This window comes from Falco rusticolus, chromosome W (assembly GCF_015220075.1).
Source record: "Falco rusticolus isolate bFalRus1 chromosome W, bFalRus1.pri, whole genome shotgun sequence".
NCBI lineage: Eukaryota > Metazoa > Chordata > Aves > Falconiformes > Falconidae > Falco > Falco rusticolus.
Window position 1 is genome coordinate 3,261,521 of NC_051209.1, and position 27,453 is coordinate 3,288,973.

The window sequence follows — 27,453 nt, forward strand, 5'->3', positions numbered from 1 at the left end:
AATCTAGCTAAAAACATTCCTCCTCTGAATGACTTCACTAATACAATTTTTATATAGGCATTTCTATAATGTGTACACTGTGCAGTGTAACATCAGGTTTAAGGAAACTGAACACCTAAGCTAGGTCTGAATGAGCTGGTATCTGTATATGACACTCTCCATAATACACAGAGATATCAGTTCAATTCACCTGCATTTGTTTGGGCTGCCACTTCCAATTAGGGCAGTTGAATTTGTCTTAGATGAAATGTACCAGCCTGTATCACAACCATGTGGCAGTGTGCTCGACCCCCCCACACCCTCCATCCTGCCGTTTTGGGTATAACAATCATGAAATGATAGAGTTTTCGATCCTTGGAGAAGTAAGGAGGGGGGATCAGCAGAACCTCTATTTTGGTCTTCTGGAGGGCAGACTGGCCTGTTTAAGAGCCTGGTCGACAGAGTCCCTTGGGAGGCAGTCCTGAAGGGCCAAGGGCTCCAGGAAGGCTGAACGTTCTTCAGAAAGGTAGTCTTAAAGGCAAAGAAACAGTCAGTCCCCATGTGCTGAAAGACAAGCCGGTGGGGAAGAAGACCAGCCTGGCTGAACAGAGAGCTTTGGCGGGAACTCAGGGGAAAAAAAAGAAAATTTACCACCTTTGGCAGAAGGGGCAGGTAACTCTGGAGGACTCCAAGGATGCCATTATTAGGTTATACAGGGAGAAAATTAGAAAAGCAAAAGTCCAGCTAGAATTTAAGCTGGCCACTGCTGTAAAAGATAACAAAACCTGTTTTTACAAATACATTAGAAGCAAAAGGAGGGTCAAGGATAATCTGCATCCTTTACTGGATGCAGTGGGGAACATTGCCACAAAGGATGAGGAAAAGGCTGAGGGACTTAATGCTTCCTTTGCCTCAGTCTTTAATAGCAAGACCAGTTACCCTCTGGGTACTCAGCCCCCCAAGCTGGAAGACAGTCATGCACACCGAGGGGATTTTTCAGTCCCCTCTTTATACAAGCAACTCATACCTATTCATTAGTTTTCCAAGAAATTGTTTACATATTCATTACAACTCTGAGAATTGATTTAAATATCTCGTGCCTGCGCAATGTCCTTGAGGAGTTGTCTCTACGCAGACTCTATTCCTCAGCGGCCATGTTTAAAGTCTCCATCTTCGCCACGTTGCATGTACAACAGGAATCTAAGACCAAATGTCCCTTTTTAAAGATAACCAACCCAAGGACTTAGCAGTCTGTGCATCCGTCATGTGGCAATAAGGGTCCTTGGACATTTCCCGACTTCTAACTAAACATAGGTGCGTCATCCTTTACATAAGTGGTACAGCATTCACTATTCAGCATGAGTTTGCATCACAATTTCAGACCAGTTTTATCAAATGCTTACAACTTCAGTGTGAAGTTACTTAAGCATTCAGATACTAGCTCACCACTTAAATCCCTTGCATTTGTCCTCAGCCTCCACGTGGGATTCTGCTGTATGGTCCTCCTGGCACTGGTAAAACACTGATTGCCCGAGCAGTGGCCAATGAAACAGGGGCTTTCTTCTTCCTGATCAATGGTAAGTTTTGTGGCTGCTTTGGCCCCAGATCTGCTGTGTGTTCATTGTCCATCTCATGATAATGAATGGTATTAATAGGGCTTATAGAGCCATGTTGTCTCCCTGACATCCTTCCTTACCTCTTTGAAGTGTGCCTCTGGGGACACTTAGAGGCCATTTGTGTGGAAACGTCTGTAATGGCACTTCCCTTAAGCTTGGCTGTTTTGTAGCAGGCTGATTGGAAAGCTTTGTGATGCAGGGACTTGGAGTCTGTCTGGCTGAGTGTTCATTTGTTGGTGAGGGCAGAGCTGGAAGTGAGGTGGTGAGATTATTTTATGTATATGGGTGCAGGACACTTGTTTTTGTTGCTGCCAGTATGTTCCATTCAGAAAATAAGCTGGTCTGCTGTGGATTCCTTTTTTTTTCCCCTCAAGTAAAGCACAAGACCTATTCTGTTTCACATAACATTAATTGGGAAGAACTGTTCTGAAAGCTATAATGAGTACCTTGTCACTTGTAGCTAAGTCCCACAACCTCCTATTGATTACTCTTTACCTGTAGCAGCTGAGATAGATACTGGTTTATGTCCAGTAAGGAGCAGATTCTGAATTTTCCTCACTGTTTTTCTGTCCCATTTTACAGTCGGTGCTGGAATAACTGAACATTTGTACTTAAGGAGTGCTGCTTTTCTGATTTGAATTACTTAGACCCATGAAGGTGAAAGCAAAGGAGTGCATAGCAGTGAGCAGCTGTAGGGAAGTGATTTGCGTTGTATCTCAAGACATCAGATGTAAAAGGACTGTTTAACCACGTCACCCTTGTCATATACTTCCTAAGTGTATGGAAGATGTCACTGTATGCTAATGAGCCAGATATTTCTTTAGACACTTGTACTTTTATTGCATAATAAAAATAACATTGTCAGAATTGGCGATGCATTCTGTCTGCGAGTCCCAAACATGGAGTTACAGGCAGTGTTGTAGATAGACCTGGTATTAATTGGTGAGTTACTTGTAATGAAACACTTAGTACCTGCCTGCACCAGTGGCTCTGCAGCTGATGCACTTCAGTCAGCTAGCAGCTTTGCACTCCTGAGGCTCAGGTTTCTTTTCTTGGATCTCTTAGAAGCACATTTTCATTACCACTCCCATCAGCATGATGGAAAAAATCTGTAAAAACAGAATAAATCTGTGAACTGCATTAGCGTTCAGCAATTGTAGGAGATCTCAGGGGAATGCTGTCCTTCCGTCTGGGATTGATGTGCTTAAAGAGGTTTTTTTTCTTTCTTTCTTTCCTCACTTATTTATTCTTTGAGAGGAAATGGGTTTGGGGTTTTTGGGGTGGTTTTGGTGTTGTTTTTTTGGTGGTGGGTTGTTTTGTGTGTTTGTTTTTTTTTAAACTCATTTATAGGATCTTACAGAGGTAATACCTGTGTAATGCAAGCTGTTCAGTGAGCCAAGTAGGGGAGATGCCATGCTGGATCTCCTGGTTACAAACAGGGAAGGACTGGTGGGTAATGTGGTGGTCAGAGGATATCTTGGGCATAGTGATTGTGAGATGACAGAGTTTTCAATTCTAAGAGAAGGAGAGGGGGTCAGCAGAACTGTTACCTTGGACTTCTGGAGGGCAGAATTTGGCCTGTTTAAGAGCCTGGTTGACAGAATCCCTTAGGAGACAGTCCTGAAGGGCCAAGGGGTCCATGAAGGCTGGACCTTCTTCAAGAAGGTACTCAAATGCACAGGAGCAGTCTGTCCCCATGTGCCAAAAGACGAGCTGGTGGGGGAGAAGACTGGCTTGGCTGAACAGAGAGGGTTTGCTGAAACTCAGGGGAAAAAAGGAGAGTTTACCACCTTTGGAAGAAGGGGCAGGCAACACTGGAGGACTCTAAGGATGTTGCGAGTTTATGCAGGGTGAAGATTAGAGAGGTGAAAGCCCAGCTAGAACTCGGGCTGGCCATTACCATAAAAGATAGCAAAAAATGTGTTTACTAATACATTAGAAACAAAAGGAGGGCCAAGGATCCTTTATTGGATGCAGTGGGGAACATTGCCACAAAGGATGAGGAAAAGGCTGAGGGACTTAATGCTTCCTTTGCCTCAGTCTTTAATAGCAAGACCAGTTGCCCTCTGGGTACTCAGCCCCCCGAGCTGGAAGACAGGGAGGAGGAGGAGCAGAATGAAGTCTCCACAGTCCAGGAGGAAACAGTTACTGACCTGCTGCTCCACTTCGACATGCACAAGTCTATGGGGCTGGATGGGATCCACCTGAGGGTACTGAGGGAGCTGGCAGAGGAGCTCACCAAGCCGTTCTCCATCATTTATCGACAGTTCTGGCTAACTGGGGAGGTACCAGCAGACTGGAGGTTAGCCAATGTGACGCCCATCTACAAGAAGGGCAGGAAGGAGGATCCGGGGAACTACAGGCCCATCAGCCTGACCTCAGTGCTGGGGAAGGTTATGGAGCAGATCATCCTGAGTGCCATCACGTGGCACGTGCAGGACAACTAGGGGAACAGGCCCAGACAGCATGGGTTTATGAAAGGCAGGTCCTGCTTGACAAACCTGATCTCCTTCCACCACAAGATGACCTGCCTAGTGGATGAGGGAAAGGCTGTGGATGTTGTCTACCTGGACCTTAGTAAAGCCTTTGATGCTGTCTTCCATAGCATTCTGCTGGAGAAACTGGCTGCTCATGGCTTGGACAGCTGTACTCTACGCTGGGTTAAAAGCTGGCTGGCTGGCCGAGCCCAAAGAGTGGTAGTAAATGGAGTTACATCCAGCTGGCGTCTGGTCACAAGTGGTGTTCCCCAGGGCTCAGTATTGGGCCAGTTCTGTTTAACATCTTTATCACCGATCTGGACAAGGGGATTGAGTGCACCCTCAGGAAGTTTGCAGACGATACCAAGTTGGGGGGAGAGTGTTGATCTGCTTGAGTGTAGGAAGGCTCTGCAGAGGGATCTGGACTCGCTGGATCAATGCACCAAGGCCAATTGTATGAGGTTTAACAAGGAGAAGTGCTGGGTCCTGCACTGGGGTCACAACAACCCCACGCAATGCTACAGGCTTGGGGAAGGGTGGCTGGAAAGCTGCCTTGTGGAAAAGGACCTGGGGGTGCTGATTGACACCTGGCTGAACATGAGCCAGCAGTGTGCCCAGGTGGACAAGGAGGCCAGTACACACCAGCATGCTATCAGAAACAGTGTGGCCATCAGGACAAGGGAAGTGATTGTCCGCCTGTTCTGGGCACTGGTGAGGCCCCACCTTGAATACTGTGTTCAGTTTTGGGCCCCTCACTTCAAGAGGGATGTAGAGGTGCTGGAGCGTGCCCAGAGAAGGGCAACGAAGCTGGTGAAGGGTCTAGAGAACAAGTCTCATGAGGAGCAGCTGAGGGAACTGGGGTTGTTTAGCCTGGAGAGGAGGAGGCTCAGGGGGGACCTTAATTGTTCTCTACAGCTACCTGAAAGGAGGTTGTAGGCAGGTGGGGGTCAGTCTCTTCTCCCAGATAACAAGTGGCAGGACAAGAGGTAACGGCCTCAAGTTATGCCAGGGGAGGTTTAGATTGGGTATTAGGAAAAATGTCTTCACTGAAAGGGTGGTCAAGCATTGGAACAGGCTGCCCGGGGAGGTGGTGGAATCCCCGTCCCTGGAGGTGTTTAAAAAACACTTAGGTGTGGTACTTAGGGACATGGTTTAGTGGTGGTCTTGGCAGCCCTGGGTTAACGGTTGGACTTGATCTCTAAAGGTCTTTTCCAACCTAAATGATTCTATGAAAGACAGCTTTGATATCTTACAGCTTTTTCTTTTCCTACCCTGATAATTCATCACCATATAATTTGATTGCTTCTCTTGCAAGCTAGTACTGATATTAACTGTGTGGTGGTACATTACAGAGTAATTTACCATGTGTGAAATAGGGTAAGGAAAGAGGTAGCTAAAGGTAGCTCATTGACTAGCGCTGCATTCTGTTACAGTAAACTGGAAATAAAAAAAAAAGAAAAAACCAGAATAATGATAGAAAGTCATTCTGCATGCTGTTCTTGCCTGAAAATTTAGTGAACTTGGTTGACACTATTTGCTTTGGTTTGAAATATAGATACTCCCATGTGAATGTTGTACTAAAGAAATTCAGCTGCATGCCTTGGGGCTAGCTACCTCTCTTCTGAGTGCTGCAGTGCTGTTACTTTTTTCAGGTCCTGAGATCATGAGCAAGCTGGCTGGCGAGTCTGAGAGCAACCTGAGGAAAGCCTTTGAAGAAGCAGAGAAGAATGCTCCTGCTATCATCTTCATTGATGAACTGGATGCCATTGCTCCCAAGAGAGAGAAGGTAAAGAAAGCCTGTAGAAGGTAAAGAGTACATCTGTTTTGGTAGCAGCTGGTGTGAATCTCTGCATTTGACTACAGGGTAAAGCAGTGGTTAACTTAACACTTGAATGTAATTGGATGTCAGATATGGATATTGGAAGAATCTGATATCGTTAATGATGTTTCTTAACAGCTTGTCTGTTGTATCTGTCTGCTTTGGTGCAGCACTAGCTCCTCTGCTGTATATTAGACCTTTTGGTCTAATCATTACTTTCTCTCTCTCCATAGACACATGGAGAGGTGGAACGTCGCATAGTATCTCAGTTGTTGACTCTTATGGACGGACTGAAACAGAGAGCACATGTGATAGTTATGGCAGCTACCAACAGACCTAACAGCATTGACCCAGCACTCAGGCGATTTGGTAACCATAATTGCCATCTTTTTTGTGTGTGTGTATCAGATACTTTGTTATGGAAAGACTGAGCAGAAATTTAATATTAACACCTGTGTGTTACAAAAGTATTGATTTGTCTCCAGCTACTTGTTTGAAATTAATTTTTAGGCTTCCAACCTTTGGTATTGTTTTCTGTGCTTTATTAGGTTAGAATTTGTAGAAATAATGAAATACTTGAGGGTAGCACGCTTTTTCAGTTCATCAATTAGGTGTGGCTATTTCAGAACTAAACACTTAAGGGGTTGTTCATACTTCAGTTTGCAGAAGGCTCTGAATTGTCCAATTTCTTTTATTGATGAGAAGCCTGGTAGTTTTTGAGACTTAGGTTTTTGAAACTTTGCAGTGTGAATGAATGTCTGTTGTATGACCAGTTGGTAAAGTTAAGTTTGCAGCCTCTTAAATGTGGAGTGAGGCATATGAATGCGCAGCTATGGCTAGAGGAAAATGATAAGTATATGTACCTTTGTTAATATTGCAGAAATACATAGGTTTCCTGCCCCCCTCCCCCAGATATTGGGGCACTTCATGTTTTTCACCACTTGGGTACTGCTATGAAAGTTCTGAAAAATTAAATCTCTCAGTATTTGTAGACTCCTGTGCTGAGGACACAAAGATAGGAATAAATAAAAACATCTCATGATGTGTTGGTTAGGGGAAGGATGTTTTCCTATAAATGAGGATCAGAAAAAACAGAAAACCTCTGTGTTTAGTCTTGAACTCTAGTTAATATAGTAGTCTCACTTGCCCTAAATGGCTAAAGCTTTTCTTCCTCCTCTGATCTGACTCTGCTACTGCGCTGGTAGATGCTGCAGAGAAACCCAAAGCTCTGGCATTTTCTGAAATCATATGTGTTTGTGGCTCGTCATCATATTCCTCTGTCAGAGGAAGGCAGCGACTGCAGCTCCTTTAGTTTGCAGAATCAGCAGCTCAATATATGTTTTGTACTTCCCAGGTCGTTTTGACAGAGAGGTAGATATTGGTATCCCAGATGCCACCGGACGCCTGGAGATCCTGCAGATCCACACAAAAAATATGAAACTGGCGGATGATGTGGATCTGGAACAGGTGAGTAGCATGCTATTAGGAAAGCTTGTCTCTGCTTGTTTAGGACAGTGTGAAACTGGGTGAATGTGTGATCTCTGAGCTTCCTTCTAACCAGTTTACCAGTGACCAAAAATCCTCACTTGCTAGTGAAGCATGGTATAGCTAAGTAAAGCAAATGTGTATCATCAGTCCAGTCTGAAATTGCCTTGTCACTGTCGTCCTGGGTTTGCTTGCTGTGGCATTCTCTCTAAAAATAAAACAAGCCTGAAACAGTACTCACAGAGCTGGGTGAACATTGTGGTGATACTGGATGGTTACTGTAATCTCTGTCCTGAATGAAGAACTGTAGTCCTTGGGGTTATCTTTCTGTACATAATCTGAATTCCAGTTGCAGCTTTGATCTCAAGTAGGAGGTGGAACAGCAGTGTCTTTGCCTATTAAATATATGATAGCACTTGTCTTGAATTTGCAGCAGAGCAGTGATGTTCCTGTCCTCCAGAGTCTTGTTGTACCTCTGAGTGACCAGAGCATGCATTGCCCTTGCAGAGTGCTTGCTTGTATCACTGTGAGTCATACTCAGTACTCTGCTTTCAGGTGGCAAATGAGACCCATGGCCATGTTGGTGCTGACTTGGCTGCTCTTTGCTCAGAAGCTGCTCTTCAGGCTATCAGAAAGAAGATGGATCTCATAGACCTAGAAGATGAAACCATCGATGCTGAAGTGATGAACTCACTGGCTGTGACCATGGATGACTTCAGGGTAATGCAGGAGTGCCCCTCTTTCTTCTGGGTGCAATGTCTAATTGCTTATCTGAAGCATGAAAGCATAACATGTTCGGATTTGCATAATGCTGTTTCTTCTAACAATAGTGGGCTCTGAGCCAGAGCAACCCGTCTGCTCTTCGGGAGACTGTAGTGGAGGTGCCACAAGTTACCTGGGAAGATATTGGTGGTCTAGAAGATGTAAAGAGAGAACTCCAGGAACTTGTACAGGTAAGAGTTTCCAATGGATTTTTGCCTAGTCAGCTTGAAAAATAATTGTAATAAAATCCAGAACCTCTTCACATGCCTGTTTAGGCTGTGAACAGTGTAAATGCAGAGTTTTTGTGGTATTTTATTGTAATGGACTGAAAATACCATGCTGTTCCATCTTGGTAAACTTAGGGAGAGGAAGGTTCTGGGAAGCAGCATCAGGCTTTCCTTAGCTGAGTCTACAGTGACATCTTAGGTGGGTGTTGGGCTACATGTGGAAACAGCAGCAGTTCTGCTTCTCTTAAGTGGAGACCAGCAGTGTGGACCACTTCTGAGAATCCTGTTACGTGGAAAGCCTCTGAAGGGCTTTTCATCAGTGTTAGTACAGGGACAGGTGAGAAGTAGTTGTGAAGCCTTCAATGAAGGGAGAGGCTGGAACAAAGTCATGAATGGTCTGTGGAAACTTCTGGTGCCTGCCTGCATTGGGGTGGTTTGGGTTTGATATGTCCTTGTTTTCAGTTGGCACTGTAGAAACACCCCGTCTGTTTTAATGCCAAAAAAATTAAGATTGAAAAGTAGATTCATTCACAATCACTGACCTTGTTGTGGAGGATAAATACATCAGACATCTTGCCTGTCTCTGGAGGGTGGGGCAAACAGGTTAGATAATGAGCAGTTCCCTTTTGCTTCTGCAGGGCAGAGTGAAGCTGGGGTTAAGTGTGCTGGAAAACTATCTGAACTGGTACTTAGTTCATAAGTGGAAATAGTCTGTTTAAGGCATCTTTACAACTTAGCTGTGGTGCTTTTCAAACCAGTGCCCATTTAAAAACTCCAGTGGCACTGAGCAGGCAGAACCTTGTGTTTAACCCACCAGAAATAGAGGTAGTGTTTCTGGTAGGAGCAGAAACAAAACTGATCTAGTGAAAGATGTCCCTGCCTATAGCAGGGAGGTTGGCCTAGATGATATTTGAAGGTCCCTTCCAACCCAAACCATTCTGTGATTCTAAGGTACAGACCTGTTCTGGCTCATCACGAGAAATTTTTGTTTGTTTGCTTTATTCTTCTTCAGTATCCTGTGGAGCACCCAGACAAGTTCCTAAAATTTGGCATGACCCCATCAAAAGGGGTTCTGTTCTATGGGCCACCTGGTTGTGGTAAGACACTGCTTGCCAAAGCCATTGCCAACGAATGCCAGGCAAACTTCATTTCCATCAAGGGGCCAGAATTGCTCACCATGTGGTTTGGTGAGTCTGAAGCCAATGTGCGTGAGATCTTTGATAAGGTAAGCGTATCTTCTATTCCTCATGCTATGTTTGTGCTGAGATAGCCCTAAAACATTCTCTACTGCACCTGTCTTACTGGCCTGGTTCTTGTTTGTTTTGTGTTTTCCGCACTTGCACTGAATGCAGAGGCTGCTTTCCTGATATTGAGGAATTAATTCTCTTTGGCAGCATAGCTATTTAAATGGCTTTCTGTTATAGCATGATAAATGCCCCAGTGTCTTAGTGAGGCTAGTATTAGCATGGCATAGATATTCTTTGCATCCCTGAAAGCTAATGAGGTGTCAAAGTAAGTTGTCACCTACAGATTTTCAAAACATGCTATGGGTGGTTCTTTTTCTGCAGTTGGACTAGATGATCATTGTAGGTCCTTTCCAACTGAAATACTCTATTCTATTTTTGTCCTGTGATACATATGGCTTAGAAAGAAACTCACTCCTCCTGCCCAGTTGCCCCATAGATAGTGTGACCTCTTGTCCCAGGAGGTATCTGCATGGATCATCTTAGGAATCATCACCCCTGTGGTCAGGGAAGGTGCTGAAAGGGCAAAGTTGGAAGGAGAGAGAGAGAGAAAAATTTAGGTTGAGAGGGAACCTCAGACCATCTGGTCTGACCATTTGTCCAGAGCAGGGAGATAACTTGGAAATTCAATCAGGTTGCTCAGGGCCTCATGTTTTGAACATATGCTAAGGATGGAGAATCCCTGACCTCTCTGGGCCTTGTGCTAGTGCTTGAGCACTCTCATTGTGAAGAAAATTTATTCTTTTTCTAACTGGAATTTTCTTTGCAGCCATTTGTGCTTGTGGTCTCTTATCCTTTCGCTCTGCATCTTGAAGAAGGATCTGGCTCCCTTTTCCTTATAATTACCCTTTAGGTAGCTGAACCATTTGATGTATCTCGCCTACTGATAATTGAGTGCCTAAACCAATTGACATCCCCAGATCTTGCAGGGAGAATTCTGGTCCAGGAAAATTGACTCCAGCTTTCCCTCTAGGCATTGGAGTTACCACCCTTCTGCTTGGTTCACAATGCTCCTAGCTTTGGGGAAATATAGCTTGTTGTTCAGGAGAATTTAATTGAGGGTTTGCGTGGCAAGAGTCTGTTCTGGAGCAGCTCCTCCAAGGTTTTTGTTGTGGCAGCAGTGCTCTGGCACTCCTCTAAGCTGCTTTAATTGTAGGGTAGGCTTAGTGTGAAATCGGTGTGCTTCTCACGATATCAAAAATTGGAGTTTCTGAGCCCCCTTGCTTTCTAACACTCCTTGCTGAGGCAGGAGGCTAGGTGAGGCTGGGCCAGGATTCCAAGATAAAACTCAATAATGACAGAGTCGTTAAGCAGGTATTTCTTTATTTGCGGTGCCGGGTGCATAGGGGATCGCTCCTCCTAGTATGTACCCCCAGCTCCAGTTCTCACTATTTTTATGCTACAATCTAATATGCATATATATATATATGCATTAACATTTCCTGGAAAACTAATACATATTCAAACTGTTTCCCCGAAATGTTTTACATATTTTTCCACCTCCTCATGCACACGTACTGCCACCTTGAGGGTCTTCTCAGAGGGCCTTCTGATGAAGGCTCAAAGTCTTTGTCCACATAAACTTTCAACCTGGGGTCTCTTGTACATGCGCAGTTCATTTCTACTGATTTTAAAACTTCTTATCCTAGTGTTCTGGAACACACCATCCTGTTCTCTAGCTAAAGAAAACTTTTATCTTCCTTTGCAGTGCTTGTTTACCATTGTCCAAGGTTATTTATGACATACCCTTATGGTTTTACATCCCCTAGTCTAAACTTCCAGACCACAATTATGTAGCAACTAGGTATTACCCTACCTTTTACATATGTTAGCACATGTACAAAGGTTAGTGAACCCCTGTCAGCTCACAAAGTTGACCAGTCTTTTATTCTTTTAACCCTTACATATCGCTCACCTGGTGGTATTAACATGGAGTAATTGTTCCCATTTACTTTTTGCAGGCCCGCCAAGCAGCCCCTTGTGTGCTCTTTTTTGATGAGCTAGACTCCATTGCAAAGGCTCGAGGTGGGAATATCGGAGATGGTGGTGGTGCTGCAGATCGTGTCATCAACCAGATCCTGACAGAGATGGATGGCATGTCCACCAAGAAAAACGTCTTCATCATTGGTGCCACCAACAGGCCAGACATCATTGACCCAGCCATCTTGCGCCCTGGCCGCCTGGATCAACTCATCTACATCCCCCTGCCTGATGAGAAGTCCCGGGTTGCTATTCTTAAGGCCAACCTGAGGAAATCACCAGTTGCCAAGGTAGGATCCGCACCCTGACTGTGTCTGACTTGGGTTTGCTGTGTGCTGCACATGTTCCTCGCAAGCTGGTAATAGAGCAGAGGGCTGGTAACTGCTCCACACAGTACAGAGCTGGGAAGCCTTCAGTTCCTGAAGGATGGAAATGAAGAGGTAGGGGGAGGCTTGAGCTCTGAGACTAGGTATCAAGAAAGCTAGGTGTTGGTGTGTAAGCACAGCAGGTCTTTATCGCATAGTAGAGTTCTGCCCACAGTGTGGGAATAGGAAGGCATGTTATGGCAAGGTGGAAAAAATTCTTGTACTCTGAAAGAAAAGTAAATGTAGAAAACAGGGGTGGGAAATGGAAATTGAAGAGGAACTATTGCAGTTAATTGTTGCTGAACTCTCATAGGCAAGAGCGATGTCCCTTGCCTGAGGAGCAGGCAATAATGCAACTGATAGCTAATCAGAGAAAAGCAGATGTGAAGTGAGAGCTCAAGCTATTTTATGCCAAGCTTACCTTTTTAGGTGCTGTTGGGAAGGAAAGCTTCAAAGGAGGTTGCAGTACTACTCCCTCAGTTGAGGGGGAGGAGGAGGTTGGTTGTCTTGGTCTGCCTGTGCCCCATCTCCATTTCCAGTCTGACTGTTTCATTTGACTCCTCATGTTGAGACCTGAACAAATCATATCCTAAATCCACAAGTCAACCTTCCTCTTCTTGAGGGTGAACAGTGCAGAGGTACTCTCCCCATCTACTCTGCTCTTGTGAGACCCCACCTGGAGTACTGTGTTCAGCTCTGGGGCCCCCAAAGTAAGAAGGATATGGACCTGTTGGAGCAAGTCCAGAGGAGGGCCGTGAAGATGATCAGAGGGCTGGAGCACCTCCCACATGAGGACAGGCTGAGAGAGCTGGGGTTATTTAGCCTGGAGAAGAGAAGGTTCCAAGGAGGACTTGAAGTACTGGAAGGCCACTATAAGGGGGCCTACAGGAAAGATGGGGAGAGACTCCTTACAAGGGCATGTAGTGATAGGACCAAGGGGTAATGGCTTTAAACTGAAAGAGGGTAGATTTAGATGAGATATTAGGAAGAAATTCTTTACTGTGAGGGTGGTGAGACACTGGCACAGGTTGCCCAGAGAAGTTGTGGATGCCCCCTCCCTGGACTTGAACACACAAGGCCAGGTTGGATGTGGCTTTGAGCAATCTGGTCTAATGGAAGATGTTGCTGCCCATGGCAGGGGGGTTGGAACTAGATGAGCTTTAAGGTCCCTTCCAACCCAAACTATTCTGTGATTAACAGCTGCTTCGCAGGGTCTTGCTGGTTGTGTGGGGAGTGTGGCCTGCCTTTATATGTGGTTAACTTTTCCCAAAAACGAGAACCTTAAAGGCTCATCTCTTCAAAAATTGGCCCAAGTTTTAAGGCAGTACCTTGATACCATGGGATCTAAAGACACCTCTTTGTCACCTGAGGGTGTAAAGGACAGGCCTCTCTTGGTTGGTTGGTTTGTTTGTTTTCACTAGGATGTCGACCTGGATTTCCTAGCTAAGATGACCAATGGCTTTTCGGGGGCTGACCTGACAGAAATTTGCCAGCGTGCCTGCAAACTGGCCATCCGTGAGTCTATTGAGAGTGAGATCAGGCGAGAACGAGAGAGGCAGACCAATCCTTCCGCCATGGTGAGTAGGGCACTCCTGAGCTTTCCCCACTCGTGAGACAGGCAGCCCACCTCATCCCGTGGGTGAGGCAGGATGCATTCCTCTCCATAATCCTTGGATGGGGATGATTGGGCTCTCATCACAGAGTATGGAGCTTGGAGCTCTTTGTTCTCATTTTGTGGGAGAACAAGGCCCTCCTGGGGTGCCTTATTGTCAGCATTGCTCAGAAGGCCCCTGCTGCAGCTGTGACTAAGTCTACCAGTGTCCCTCTCCAGCCCCTACTTGGGCAGGTATTGGAGCATACTGGCTGGAGGGAGGCTGTGGGTGGTTGTTGGGCCGTGGAGCTTGTGCATGCAGCTCACCTGGGCCCTCTGTCCTGCTACAGGAAGTGGAGGAGGATGACCCAGTTCCTGAGATACGCAGGGATCACTTTGAGGAGGCCATGCGCTTTGCTCGACGCTCTGTCAGTGACAATGACATCAGGAAATACGAGATGTTTGCGCAGACTCTACAGCAGAGCCGTGGCTTTGGCAGTTTCAGGTAACTGTGGGGGAGTGGGACAAGGGTGGTGTGGCTCAGCCAGCCCCAGAACAGAGCACTGAGGCAGCTTTCTGCTGGATTCTGGATAAAAAAAATTCCCTCATCCACATTTTTCCATTCTCCCCAGTGTGTACGGTAGCCAGCTGAGTATGTGGCAGGCGTAGGCTGTGCTGCAGCTCAGTTGTAGCTGCTCTGTTTAGTGCTCCTGAAGTCCCATCAACCTTCTTTTCCTTTAACATGAGCAACATCTATCAGCCATATAAGCCTTATGTGTGACCTGCCGTAAGGCTTCATCCCCTTTCTCCTCCCTGTCGTACTTGGCACCAGGGTATTGGTATGGAGGGAGGAGATCATGCTGAGCTATGAGGAGTATTTTGAACAGTGTCTCTTCTCTCCCCTTCTGCACCACTGCATGCAGGTTCCCATCAGGTAACCAGGGTGGTGCTGGTCCGAGCCAAGGCACAGGAGGTGGCAGCGGGGGCAACGTGTACAGTGAAGACAATGACGATGATCTCTACGGTTAACTCACTATCCTCTGTGGACCAAAGTCCACATCAGACCGTGTTGTACAGGAAAAAAATCCAGTGTTCAGTGGACTCTGCTTCTTCATTCCTCAATCAGAACAGTGTAGCTGTACGTCAGACTTTTTCTGTGGGGAATCACTTGGGAGGCAGACAGTGAATTAACGAGGAGGGGAACTGACTTAATTTCTGAGAAATCTCTGTTCTAGTTTGTGGCAGAATCAGCAGCTTTAGCAAAGAGTACAATGTTAGCCTGTATTAAAAAAAATATCCCACAGTAATAATAATAATAAAAAAAATTGCTGTTGTCATTTAACCCCAGCCAGAAACTAAAGTAATGCACGGCTGCTCGCTCACTCCTCCGCTCCTCAGAGGGATGGAGAGGAGAATTGGAAAGGAATGTAAAATTGAGAGTTGAGATAAGAACAATTTAAGAATTGAAATAAAATAAAAAACAGTAACAGTTGTAAAGGAAAAGAGGCAGAAGGGGAGAGGAATGAAAGGCAAAGGGGGAGGGGGGGAAACAATGTGATGCACAATACTGACTGATGCTGAGCCAGTCCCCGAGCAGCGAGTGGCAGGACATGGCTGACTCCCCCAGGTTTATATGCTGAGCAGCCCAACCATGGTGCATGCAGGATGGGGGATAGTAGCAATGAGCCCCCCCTTCATTGTCCCATCTCCAGCTGTACCACCCCACCATTCACAGACCTTCCTCGGCTGGGCCCCGCTCCTGCTGCCTGTGTCCTGAGAGCCCCATGGGGAGGCAGAGCCCCGATGGAATTCCCCTGGTGCTGGTGAGGGTGAGACCCTTTACTGGTCCTGCTGCCTGCACCCAGGCCAGGGCAAGCACAGCCCCAGCATCTCCCCTTGCAACACACCCCAAGGAGGTATATTTTTAAAAATTATTTATTTTTTCTCTTAATACTGACATAAAAAAGATACAAAAAAACCACTATAAAGCATTCAGGCCTCACTGAAACTGAGAAAAACAGCCGCTTGCATCTGCATGCTGACCTGTCCTCTCACTCCAGCAGTGTCCGCCAGGTTTCTCTATATTGAACACCACAGGGACCAGCAAAGGGAATCGGTGACATACCTGTCAAACTGGGCAATAAATTAAGCAGTGCCTAACAGGTCTCCTCCCCTGGTGTCAGAGCCATGGCACTGGCTGGCCTCTCCACCACGTATGATACAATCTACAGCTGTACACCTAGCCCCAATGGATGCCCCACATTTGCCCCCTCACTCTAAAGGACCCCCTGTTTCAAGTTAGTGATTCCTCTTTAAAAAAAAAAGGGTTTTGGAGAGGGGGTGGTGGGTGGTATTTTGACAGAGGTTTTTCTCAGCAGGGCTGTAGTGGAAGAGAAGCTGTACAAGTTAAATATGCCTCCCATGCCGTAGGAGCCCTTGCTGGGAAAAAAAATTGGCATGAGGCAGAGTGGACAATGAAAGGCAAGAAGTATAAAAATCCTCCTGATGGAAATCCAAAGGTTTTAAAAAAATACAGCATTTAAAAACAAACCCAGATTGTCTCATGCACCTCCCAGTTTCATCCTAACGCCCAGAAATACCTCCTGAATGAATTGTCCATGCAGAAAAATATATACATGTGCATTTCTCTTCCTAGTAAAATCCTGAAACTTGAACACAAATGCTAGTGAGAAAACAGCTCTGCTCATGCTTGGCTCTGCTTTTGCATTCAGGCTTGTGGTACATAAACATACGGTGCACCACTCCAGGAACTTCAAAACAGAGAAAAACCCTTATGGAGTTTATCTAATGAGCTCTCTCTATATATATATGAAAATAATAATAGAAAAAAGCAGCAATGCAAACTCAAAACATCTGAACAAGAAAGCTCCACCCTGGGCTTTCCCCCCTCCTGCTGGCTGGGGCTGTGCAGGTGCAAGCAGGTGCTGCCCAGCTGCCCGTGGGCACCAGCCCTGGGCAGGGGCAGGACTGCCCAAGTGCTTTGCACTCCATCATTTGGCACAGCTGAGGCTTGGCTGTAGGCTTGGCACAGGAGAGTGGACTGTGGTTGGACTCAGGTTAGAAACAGTCTGGTTCCAGGGGTGGGGCCACTGTGGCCAGGAGCAATCCCTCTGCCCTATGTACATGGGACAGTCTCCTCAGCACTGCAGTACAGCTGGGATCCCAAACAGCAGCAAGTATCGGAGAGGGGAAGAGAAAACTAACAGTGGGGATGCGAGATCCTGCAGAGTCCTATTTACATTGCGCTGAACCCTGACAAGTCCAGCTTCTCATGGGAAAAGTGGCCTGAAAAGCAGGTTGCATAAAAAGCCTTAATGTGCTACACCCCCTCAGGCAAAGGGCCCATGCTGCTTGTGCAAGGCAGAAAAGCTGGACCTCTGGGGAAAACCAAAAATTTTGGCAGCCAGGAAAGCCGTGGTGGGCAGGGCAGGAGCCTCCCTACTGCCAGAGTAGTAAATGGGCCAAGAGGCATGGGGGTGGGGGGTGGGGAGGGTATTGGATGGGAATTTTGGGAAAGTGTGTGTGGGTTGTTTGCATTTGAAAGTGCTCTAGCACCTCTGCTCCATGCAGGCTAGATGCTGTGGTATGTGCATTTGGAGTATTGCTGCTTAGAGGAGAGTTCCCGGGTTCTAGGAGCATGGGAGGTGCTGCTTGAGGATCTGTCTCATCTGGGGAGCTATTCTGTCTGGGAAGCGGATTTTGAACTCCACGATCAAGTCTCCTCGTTGTCTGGGGGCTTGGGGAAGGGCAGCCCCTCCCCGCCCAGTCTCTTCACTGTCCCCGGCTTGATGATGTCATTGCAGGGCAATGGGATCACCCGCCCCTCGATGGTGGGAATGTTCACGGTGCGGTCACATAAGGCCTGTGGGGAGAAGAGAGAGGACACTGTCAGATGGGGCTGCCACCCAAAAGCATCCCTGCCAGCCACACGCCACTGCACCCTGTCCCCCCAACGGCTGCTTCCCAGGTTAAACTGCCTGGCTCTGTTTGGATGATGCCCATGAACAGCGTGATTGATACCAGTGCAAGCCCAGGTCTGTACCGGTGCTGGCCAAATTGGGCTGCAGGAGCCGTGCAGGAGAGGGGTGCTCCAGTCTCATGGGGGGAAGGACTCCCCTCCCCATCTCCTGGGCGCCCCAGGAGGCACCATCAGCAAGCGTCCGGCCACTCGCAGCAATGGGACAGGCTAAATTTAGCCCCATCCCTTCTCCAGCCTCACTGTCCAACCTCGGGAAGCCGAAAATCCAGGTGAGAGCATCGGCTGCCAGTGCAGTTCATCAACTGTCGCCCTCCAGAGCCTGGCAGCTCTATCCAGTCCTGGGGGTTCTCTATAGCACAGCTGGTGCCCCGCGCCCCCCCCAACAGCCCCCAAAAAGTGACGTGTCACAGCACCGAGCTTTCCTGGAAGCCGAGGTCCCGGTGGGGCTGGTCCCCATCGCCGGTCCCCATTGCAAAGCCAAGAGCCAGTTTCATGGGTGTCACCCCATTGTACCCCAGCCCCTGGCAGCAGCCAGGATGGTGGGTGCCACAGCAGCCCCAAGTCGGCCTTCATTAGCGAGCCACATGACATTGGGAATGCAGCGAGAAAATCCTTGTGTCCTTAAATAACTCAGACAGCTGTGGTATACATGTGTGCAGGATCGCCTCCAGGCTTTCGGCAAGGGAGAAAACTGCTGAGCAATGCTTCGGGGGAGGGAGGGGTTGTCAGGGGTATAGCCTCGAGCTTCCCAGTCGGGGGGGGGGGGGCTGGCACAGGCTTGTCCCTACCCAGCATGCAAAGAGCTCGCAAGCCGGGTCCTGGAGGGTCCCAGCCCTCCCGTTCTCCCCCTCCCCCCAAACACCCTGCAAAGGAAGGGGAAGAGGATGCGATTTGCTGTTTTGGGGGTAGATGGGAGGATGTTCCATCCCCCTCCCCAGAAAAGCCTCTGGTGGCAGAGCAGTAGCAGGCACCAGGAGAAGCATCTCTTCTCATGCTGGCCACTGGCTCAGGGCTGATGGCTGCAGCTTCTGTGGCTGAGCCAGGGCTTTGCACCTGAGCAATCACAGCAGGACCCATGCCAGAGCCAGCTCTTGGGCCCTGGTAAATGAACAGGAGAGCTGGGAACATCTCCTTGCACAGCTCCTCTGCATGGGGTCTCCTTCCAGGAGGAGCTTTTTTGGCTGCAGGAGGATGCCCATTGCCAGCTCTGTGTGAGTAGCAAGTGCTTGGCTTGATCTCTAACAGGTTGAGGGGGAAGTGAAGGACAATCTTCCCACGTCAATGCATTTCTGCCCAACACTCACCCAAGGATGCTGGAGCTCTCCTGCTTGTTGGTGCCTACCATTATGCACCATAGAGGACTGCACAGGTCCACATGTGTCAGGGAAAGGACATCTCCAGCCATAAAATGGGAAGGAGAGTGGGAACTCCCTATGGGAGCACACGGACAGGGCAAGCAGAGGGATGTGAACAAGAGCAGATGGTAACAGTGAAGGCAGACAGGATCTTAATGATTCCTTCCTAAAGCCAAGATGCAATAACCAGAGGCAATTGCTCCTCTGCCATATGTTCCTGATTTTCATTATTCTTGCCCAACTTCATTGGCATTTGGGAAACTGGTTGCTGAAGTAACACCAGTAACCACAGGAGCTGCCCTTCATCCTAGAAAAAGGCTCAGTTTATCCCTAGATATTAAATCACCATGGGTTTGATAGCTGAGCTCTGAACTGTGTTGTGAAAGCTGAGCTTTATCTAGGTCAGCGGTGGGTCCTCTTCATTTCACAGCAAAGCTCTGTGTGTGTGTGTGGGGGGGTGTCACCACCAGTCACATCTCAGCCGGGTGCTGACATGTGGATGCTTCAAGGAAGGTGATGCCAGGTAAATGATGCAAAGCGGGCAGCTGCCAAGGGCAGGAGTTAGGTAGGCAGCTGGGCAGGCACAAGCCCCTGCTGGCAGGGCCTGAAGATTTGCCTCCCAGGAGAGGCAGCTGCTGGTAGAGCAGTATCACTCCTCTCTCTCTCAACCTCCCACTGAGACCTGTAATTTTAAGAAGGGACACTTCCCCACAGCCCACGAGTCTCTGGGGAAGCCCTCTTACACCTCTGACTTCTACAGCAGCACCTACTGGGCAGTAACCATCCTGTGCTGCCCCAGCTGGGGGGACGTGGCACCCAGCAGGGCCTGGATGCAAGCACTGGGAGGATATTACGTGTTCGGGTTGCTCTGCAGAGGGGTCTGTAGGATGGAGGAGGAATAGGAGGAATAGGAGGATGCAGATGCTCTCCTGACCGCCCTCAGCCTGAGTACTGGGTGTGTTGCTCCCTGTGACAGCAGGGTGCTGGCAAGGGGTCTCCAGCATGGTCACAAGTCAGGTCACAGCAACCACCACCTGCCAGCTCTGCCTGCTGACACCATGCTGTGCTGCTCTTGTGGCAGTGAAAAAGACCAAAGCTCAGGCTAAAAAAGGCAGGCTTGCAAGGAAGAAGGGTGCAAGGAGAGTGCCCAAGGATACAGCCATAGGCTCAGGTGATGAAGAGGCTGTACTGTGAAGTGCTCTGTCATGTACTGTGATGGTGGCATATGGAGTTGGGGAGCTCCCGGCATCTGCTTGCGCTCCAGAGCACTTAAGTTACTTCTCATGGAAGATAAAAGCAGCAAAGTATCACCCTGCCCTGGCAAGCAGCAGGCTGGTGATGGCAGCCAGGCCAGCAGCTCCCTGAGGACACCTAGCATGTTGGGTTTGCAGTGAGGGAGGACAGAGACCAGACAGTCCTGCTTAAAAAGTCGAGGAATTTGCCCAGATTAGCAATTTCCACCAGTCTCTCTTTGTGACTGCATCATGCAAACCAAATGCTAGCATGCACGCCTTGCACATGGTCAGCTGGATAGAGATCACAGGTGCCCTGTGGGTGTGAGGCAGCTGGGGAACTGCTCAGCATGGCAGATCCAGTGCTCCTCCAGGCCCAGCACCAGCACTTCTGGTGTAATAGTGCATGGTTTCTCTGCTTGCTGCTCAAAGGGCAACTCTGGGCAAGAGTCAGTCACTCCAGCCTGAGCAGTGCATGAACCTGGGCTAAAGTGGTCTGGACATCAGGACAGCCAGCTTGGGGTTAATTTTACAGATGGGAGAATGCACAGAAGGAAATATCTGAAATATGGTATGCATGACTCCATAAATAAGGCAGCTTCTCCCGAGTATTTCTGGAGTGGCCAGGGGATCTAGCCACCACAGGAATAAGCCTCTGCACTTTGCATTGTGAAGGAGATCTGAGTCTGCAGGTTGAGATGTGTTTGCTCCAGGAGCACCCAGATCTGCCTTACCCGTGTGGCTGCCCCTTGCCTGCAGTATACATGGTCACAGCCCCAGCTGGGATGCAGAGCCATCACAAAGCTCTCCCAACTCGCTGGCACGCTAACGAGCTCATGTTTCCCTACCCCAGGTTTGGCCCATTGAGCTTATTTCTATTAAATGCATTTGAGAACATAAATCTATCTTCAGAAAAAAAAAATCAGCTCATTAAGACAGACAGTGTCTACAGTCTGAAAGGAACAGCAAATGGCAGCTGCCAAAAACATCAATGTTAAATGCAGCTACCAGCTGGGATTTATTAAAAGGTAGTTATACAGCAGTGGTGGTGAATGGCACATCTTGTGCTTGGGTAATCTCCCCTTCCTCTCCCACCTTTGTGCAGCTTGCTGCCTGTCTTGGTTTCGGTTGGGATGGAGTTAATTTTCTTAGTAGCTGGTGCAGTGCTGTGTTTTGGCTATGATGTGAGAACAATGTTGATAGGACACTGATGTTTTTAGTTGTTGCTGGGTAATGTTTATACTAAATCAAGGACTTTTCAGTTTCTTAGGCCCTGCCAGCAAGAAGGCTGGAGGGGCACAAGGAATTGGGAGGGGACACAGCCAGGTCTCTGCTAAGGATGCACAAAGCCTCTGGGCCAGTCACAATGGGATGTTTCTGCCACTCATTCCCGGACAAGCTTATTTCAGCCTCCAGTACAGTTAGCTGCTGGAATCCCCTGTCACTCCAGAAAAACTAATTGGTTCTGCCCCCTCATAGCTTGATGGCATTAAAGTACACTGTGCACCTGTATCTACTAGAGCTTTATATTCCTGTGGGTCTGATGTGCCAGGCCAATGCATCCACACAGTCCAGCAAACCCTGTTATCCCTTTCTTCCACCTGGCTGGAGGCAGGGTCCCTCTAATCCTGGTCATGGGACTCCCCACTAGGACAGTAAGCGGTGCAAAACGGATGTAGCGTGGAGTGGTTCCGTTCACTTATGTGTTGCCAGAATGGGTTAGAATTCCTTTTCACAGGATCAAGAGTAAAGTCAGCCCTATCACTCTGTCTGGGAAACTGCCCACTGGAGACTGGAGCAGCAACCTTCCTGGAAGACTCCTTATTTGCGATTGGGTTTACTTGTAGTTCACGCACTCGTGCCTCCAGGGCTGAGGTAGATTTTCTATCCCACCTCTTCATGTCCTCTCCGTGGTATCGCAGGTAAAACCACAGAGTACCCTGTAGTGTGTATTTTCTATATTCTCCCCTACAAATAGAAGGGCATCTATGGTTGATAGCTGAGGTGCGAGTCTGTATTGGTGGAGAGCAGGACATATTCTTGTCAAACTGCTGGACCAGTCTCTCTACAGCTGAGATGATGGAGGTAGAGATGCTGTCGTCATAGTCTCAGAGATGATGAAGCACTTCATCCACTGTTGGTGGTGCAGTGTCTGACCAACCCATTACTGCCAATGAGTTGGCATATGCTGATGGTGCACTCTGTACCAATCTCCGCCACATGGGTCATGTTCATCGGACTTCATCGGGATCCGTGGATGACTGTGGATTGTCCAGGTCAGAAGTCCCCAAACTTTTTAAACAGGGGGCCGGTTCACTGTCCCTCAGACATTGTCGGGGCCGGACTATAGTTTGGAAAAAAAAGAACAAATTCCTATGCACACTGCACATATTTTATTTGTAGTAGTGCACAAAAACAGGGAAAAGAATGCAATATTTATAATGAAGAACAATTGTAAGCAACAAAACCAAATAATATTTCAATGTGAACTATGGGCCTGCTTTTGGCTAATGAGATGGTCAATGTTAGGTTCCATATTTGTCACTGCCAGTCGTAGCAAGTGATGCAAGTGTTCATCAGTTAGTCTGGATCTGACTGGAGATTTCAGATGTTTCATTTGGGAAAAAGTCTGCTCACAGACATAGGTGCTGCCAAAGATGGTTGCAATTTGGAGTGCATGGTTCCTGAGATTATGAGATGTCTCTGAGGGGAGAGACGCATAGAAATTAGTAAGGCTGCTTGATTTGAATGCATCTTTCAGCGAGTCACAAGTCTGTAGCTCGGCCAATTCCATTTGGTAAATCGGATCAACAGTTTCAATGTCAACAGAAAATGGGTTCCAGAAAAGCTGCATGTCCTGTTCATGGAGATGAAGCTCTTTAAATCTAATTTGAAACTCCTTTTGCAACATTTCTAGTACATCCATACACGTTTTGTTTGGGAATGCAGCTGCTGGTTTTTCTGCAGACAGGTTTTGAGTTGTGGGGAGATGGCAGAAGTTTTCCTCCTTTACTTGGTTAATGAGCAGGTCTAATTTGACTTGAAATGCTTTCACATGTGAATACATATCACAGATGAGCTTCCCCTTTCCTTGAAGCTGGACACTGAAATTGTTGAGTAGCTCTGTTACATCTGTCAGAAACGCAAGGTGCCATTTCCGTTCTGCATCTTTGAGCTCTGGTATTTCTTTGTTTTTAGAAAGCACAAAATCATAAACCTGTGGAAGTAACTCATAAAATCGTTTCAAAACTCTCCCTCGACTCAGCCAATGGACTTCTGACGAGCGAGGGGAAGCACGCGGCCGACTCAATATGAGTGATAAAGCAAGCTTCGATTTATTACGGCGCGATTATGTCTTATATACAGTTCCAGTTAATTATGCCTACTAGTCATCTGCTGATTGGCTAAGCTCTAAAGGGTTACATTTTCATACGTCCTCCTACTTGCGGTTTCTGCGGATAGCTAGCTACATATTTTTTTTTCCTCTCTTGTCTACGCGAATTCCTCAAAGTTATTTACAACATTAGGCACAAGGTCAGTGTTTTTCTCAGCTTCCTTATCAGCATGCCTCAGCATAGCTGCAAGGCCTGCTTCAGCTAACTTACGCTAACTTTGTTTCACAAAGATCTTTAAAGGAGTCATGGCCGTGATCACACAGCCACTCTGCAACAGACTTCTGTGTGGTACAGAATATCTTCATAGGCAACATTTAGCTCAGACAGAAATTCCTGATACTGTCTGTGGTTTAGTGCGTGAGCTCTAATGCAGTTAACACAAGAAAGCACAATTTTCATGACAGAGTCCAGCTTCAGTGATTTACAACACAGGGCTTGTTGGTGGATGATGCGGTGTATGGCTATTGGATGTGAATGGCTGCGTTTGTCCATCTCTTTGTTAATGTGTGCAACCACTCCTTTCATGGACCCCACCACGCTAGGAGCACCACCAGGTGTCACACTGAATAGTTTACCCCAGTCCAGCTCCAAATCGTTCATAGTTTGGCAAACTTTCTCATGGATATCCTCTCCTGTAGTTGTTCCTTTGGTGCTTTTCAGTGCAGCAAGCTCCTCTGTGACTTCGAAACGATCATTTGTCCCACGAATGAAAATTAGAAGTTGTGCAGAATCACGAACATCATTGCTTTCGTCGAGTGCCAATGAGAAACAGCAAAGTTTTTTTGAGGAGTTTTGCAACTGCAGATTCAAATTTTCCCCCATTTCTTCAGTCCTTCGTGTAATTGCAGGTCCTGAAAGCCTCACTGTACTAAATAAATCCGCCTTCTCTGGACACATCTCTTTGGCCACAGAAAGAAGGCATTCTTTAACAAATTCTCCCTCTGTGAATGCTCTGCCAGTGCGCGCTACGAGCTTGGCAACTTGATAGCTTGCTCGAAGTGATGACATATTGAGCTGCCTTTGCTTCACAAACGTATTTTGCTGAGTTGTCAATCCATGTTTCAGTCTTAATATTTTATCTTTTCTCACTTGTCCGACCAAAGAATCATATTTACCTTTATGTTGAGTTTCGTAGTGTCGACGCAAATTGTATTCCTTTGACACAGACACTGAATTCTGGCATATCAGACAAACAGCTCGCTCTTTGTACTCCGTGAAAAAATAATCAGAAGTCCACTTTCTTGGAACACCCCGCACTCGAAGTCAATTGTTCTTTTTTTTGACGTGATGGTGCGCGCGCTTCCCACTGGTGCTGGCTTGCTTGTCCTGCCTGGGAGCTGGAGGGAGGGAGAGACGGGGGAGCTGCCCCCCTCGCTGATGCCACCGCCCCCCTCCTCAGCCCGGCCGCGCAGTCCGGACAGGGTGGCCAGAAGGGACTGAAGGGACTTTGCCGCGCTGGGGCTCTGGTGATTCACCCGAGTTGGCTGGACCTCGCAGTGCAGAGGCTGCCGACTGAGCTTGCCCAGCAGAGGAGATGGGGGGGGCGGGGGGGTCTGTAAATTGAGGACCCTGGGGGGGCCGTATCCGGCCCGTGGGCCGTAGTTTGAGGACCCCTGGTCTAGTGTAACATTACAAGGTTTGTTTGTCATACCAGGAGTCATTCATGCTGATTATATGGGTCAAATTCAAGCAATAGTGTGGACTCCTCCCCCGTGTCAATTCCTGAAGGTGGCTGGATCGCACAATTAATTCTTTTCCGGGCACAAGTTAATTATGCCCATGACAAAGTCTGGGACAAAGAAGGGTTTGGTTCAACAGGAACACCAGAAATTTTCTGGTCTCGGAACGTACAAAATGCTTGACCAACTCTAACCTGTAAAATCACCTTTGCCAAAGGGACCCCTTCCGCAATACGGGTGACTGGAATGATTGACATGGGAGCAGATGTAACTATTATATCTGTGCACATCTGGCCTCGCTCTTGGCCTGTCTCTTTGGCAGGTTCCATATTGGTGGGAGTGGGTGGTGTGACACAGTGTCCAAAGTTGGTATATGGTGCAAGTTTGAAACCCTGAGGGCCAGACACCAACAATCCATCCCTACCTGCTTGATGTCCCTATGAATTTGTGGTGACAGGACATTTTGGAACAATGGGGAGTCCTCATTGGTACCCAGAAGGATTTTTAATAGGGGCCGCTGTGATGGAGGGCGTACAAAGACCTACTCTGCCTTTGACTTGGAAGACAGATACCCCTGTTTGGGTGGAACAGTGGCCCCTTTCTGAGGAAAAATGTGTAGCCCTCCAACAATTAGTCAAAAATCAATTAGCACAAGGACACCTAGAACCTTCCCATAGTCCTTGGAATACCCCTGTGTTTGTGATAAAAAAAAAATCAGGCAAATTTTGGCAATTGATTTAAAAGATTGTTTTTTTCAGTATTCCTTTACATGAAGCTGATAAATGTAAATTTGCTTTTTCAATACCTAGCAGAAACAATATGGCTCCTTGTAAGCGATACCAATGGACGGTGTTGCTGCAGGGTATGAAACACAGTCCTACTATATGTCAATGGTACGTAGCAAAGGCTTTGTCACCTGTACAGGAACAATTTCCACAAGTGTATTGTTATCATTATATGGATGATATTCTTGTATCAGCTGCAAATAAGGCTGAACTTCAGCAAGTGTATCCACTTTTGTAGCAGTCGTTGGCCACCTTTGGGCTATGTATAGCACCAGAAAAGATTCAACAACAAGCCCCGTGGAAATACTTGGGAGTTAAAGTGCTAGATCAAACGTTTGAGCCACAGTCTATCCAGCTCTGAATAAATGTCAGAACCCTAAATGATTTGCAAAAATTATTAGGGACCATAAATTGGGTAAGGCCATACTTGGGCCTTACAACAGACCAATTGAAACAACTCTTTGATCTGTTGAAGGGTGACACTGATTTAATGTCTCCCCGATCACTAAGGAAGCCAGCTTAGCCCTAGAGAGGGTGGCCAATGGTCTGCAACAAAAAAGGGTACACCATGTAGACTTAGAAACTCCAATAAGTTTATATGTTGTCATTGCTAACTATCATCCCATGGGATTGTTGGGCCAATGGAATGAGTGCTGGCAGGATCCACTACATGTCTTAGAGTGGTTATTTTTATCTGTACAACCACGGAGGACAGTAAGCACTCAGATTGAACTAGTATCAGAAATCATCACCAAAGGATGTACACGGTGTGTTCAGCTCATGGGCCAAGATCTTAATTACTTGATAATTCCCATTGAACATGATTACATAAGCTGGTGTTTGGCAAACAGTTTACCGTTTCATTTGGCTCTGGAAGGATTTAAGGGATAAATATCCTATCATCTTCCCAGTCATAAATTGGGCTATGCCACCAGAGTTGTAGTTTTTATCCCTCAAGACCTTGTTCGGGTGCCATTTGTGGCATATGAAGGCATGGACCCCAAGTCAGTGAAGAAGTGAGATCTTTTATTGCATACTTAAGTGCCGGTTATATACAGTTGCTTATCTACCCAAGTGTCCTGGTTTCGGCTGGGATGGAATTAATTTTCTTCTTAGTAGTTAGTACAGTGCTGTGTTTTGGCTCTGATGTGAGAACAGTGTTGATAACACACTGATGTTTTTAGTTGTTGCTGGGTGATGTTTATACTAAGTCAAGGACTTTCCAGTTCCTTGGGCCCTGCCAGCCAGAGTCTGGAGGGGCACAAGAGACTGGGAAGGGATGCAGCAAGGTCAGCTGACCTGAACCAGCCAAAGAGATATTCCATACCATGGGATGTCATGCTTGGTATATAAACTTGGGGAGTTAGCTGGGGTGATCGTTGCTCAGGGACTCCTGGGCATTGGTCAGCAGGTGGTGAGCAGTTGTACTGTGCATCGCTTGTTTTCCTTTCTCCCTTTTCCT

The 27,453-nt window shown here is 47.2% G+C and overlaps 1 protein-coding gene across 1 annotated transcript in view; it reads left to right on the forward strand.

The window, feature by feature from the left end:
• The window catches only part of LOC119140830 (transitional endoplasmic reticulum ATPase-like), a 34,698-nt gene extending 19,811 nt beyond the window's left edge, over window positions 1–14,887 (forward strand). Inside the window, exons 7-17 of the mRNA XM_037372466.1 lie at window positions 1,454–1,556; window positions 5,725–5,858; window positions 6,125–6,260; window positions 7,246–7,358; window positions 7,932–8,096; window positions 8,207–8,329; window positions 9,378–9,590; window positions 11,571–11,879; window positions 13,376–13,531; window positions 13,896–14,050; window positions 14,469–14,887. Of these exons, the coding sequence (XP_037228363.1) occupies window positions 1,454–1,556; window positions 5,725–5,858; window positions 6,125–6,260; window positions 7,246–7,358; window positions 7,932–8,096; window positions 8,207–8,329; window positions 9,378–9,590; window positions 11,571–11,879; window positions 13,376–13,531; window positions 13,896–14,050; window positions 14,469–14,574 (1,713 nt within the window). The 3' untranslated portion in view covers window positions 14,575–14,887. The remainder of the gene's footprint in view (window positions 1–1,453; window positions 1,557–5,724; window positions 5,859–6,124; window positions 6,261–7,245; window positions 7,359–7,931; window positions 8,097–8,206; window positions 8,330–9,377; window positions 9,591–11,570; window positions 11,880–13,375; window positions 13,532–13,895; window positions 14,051–14,468) is intronic.
• The last annotated feature ends 12,566 nt before the right edge of the window (window positions 14,888–27,453 follow it).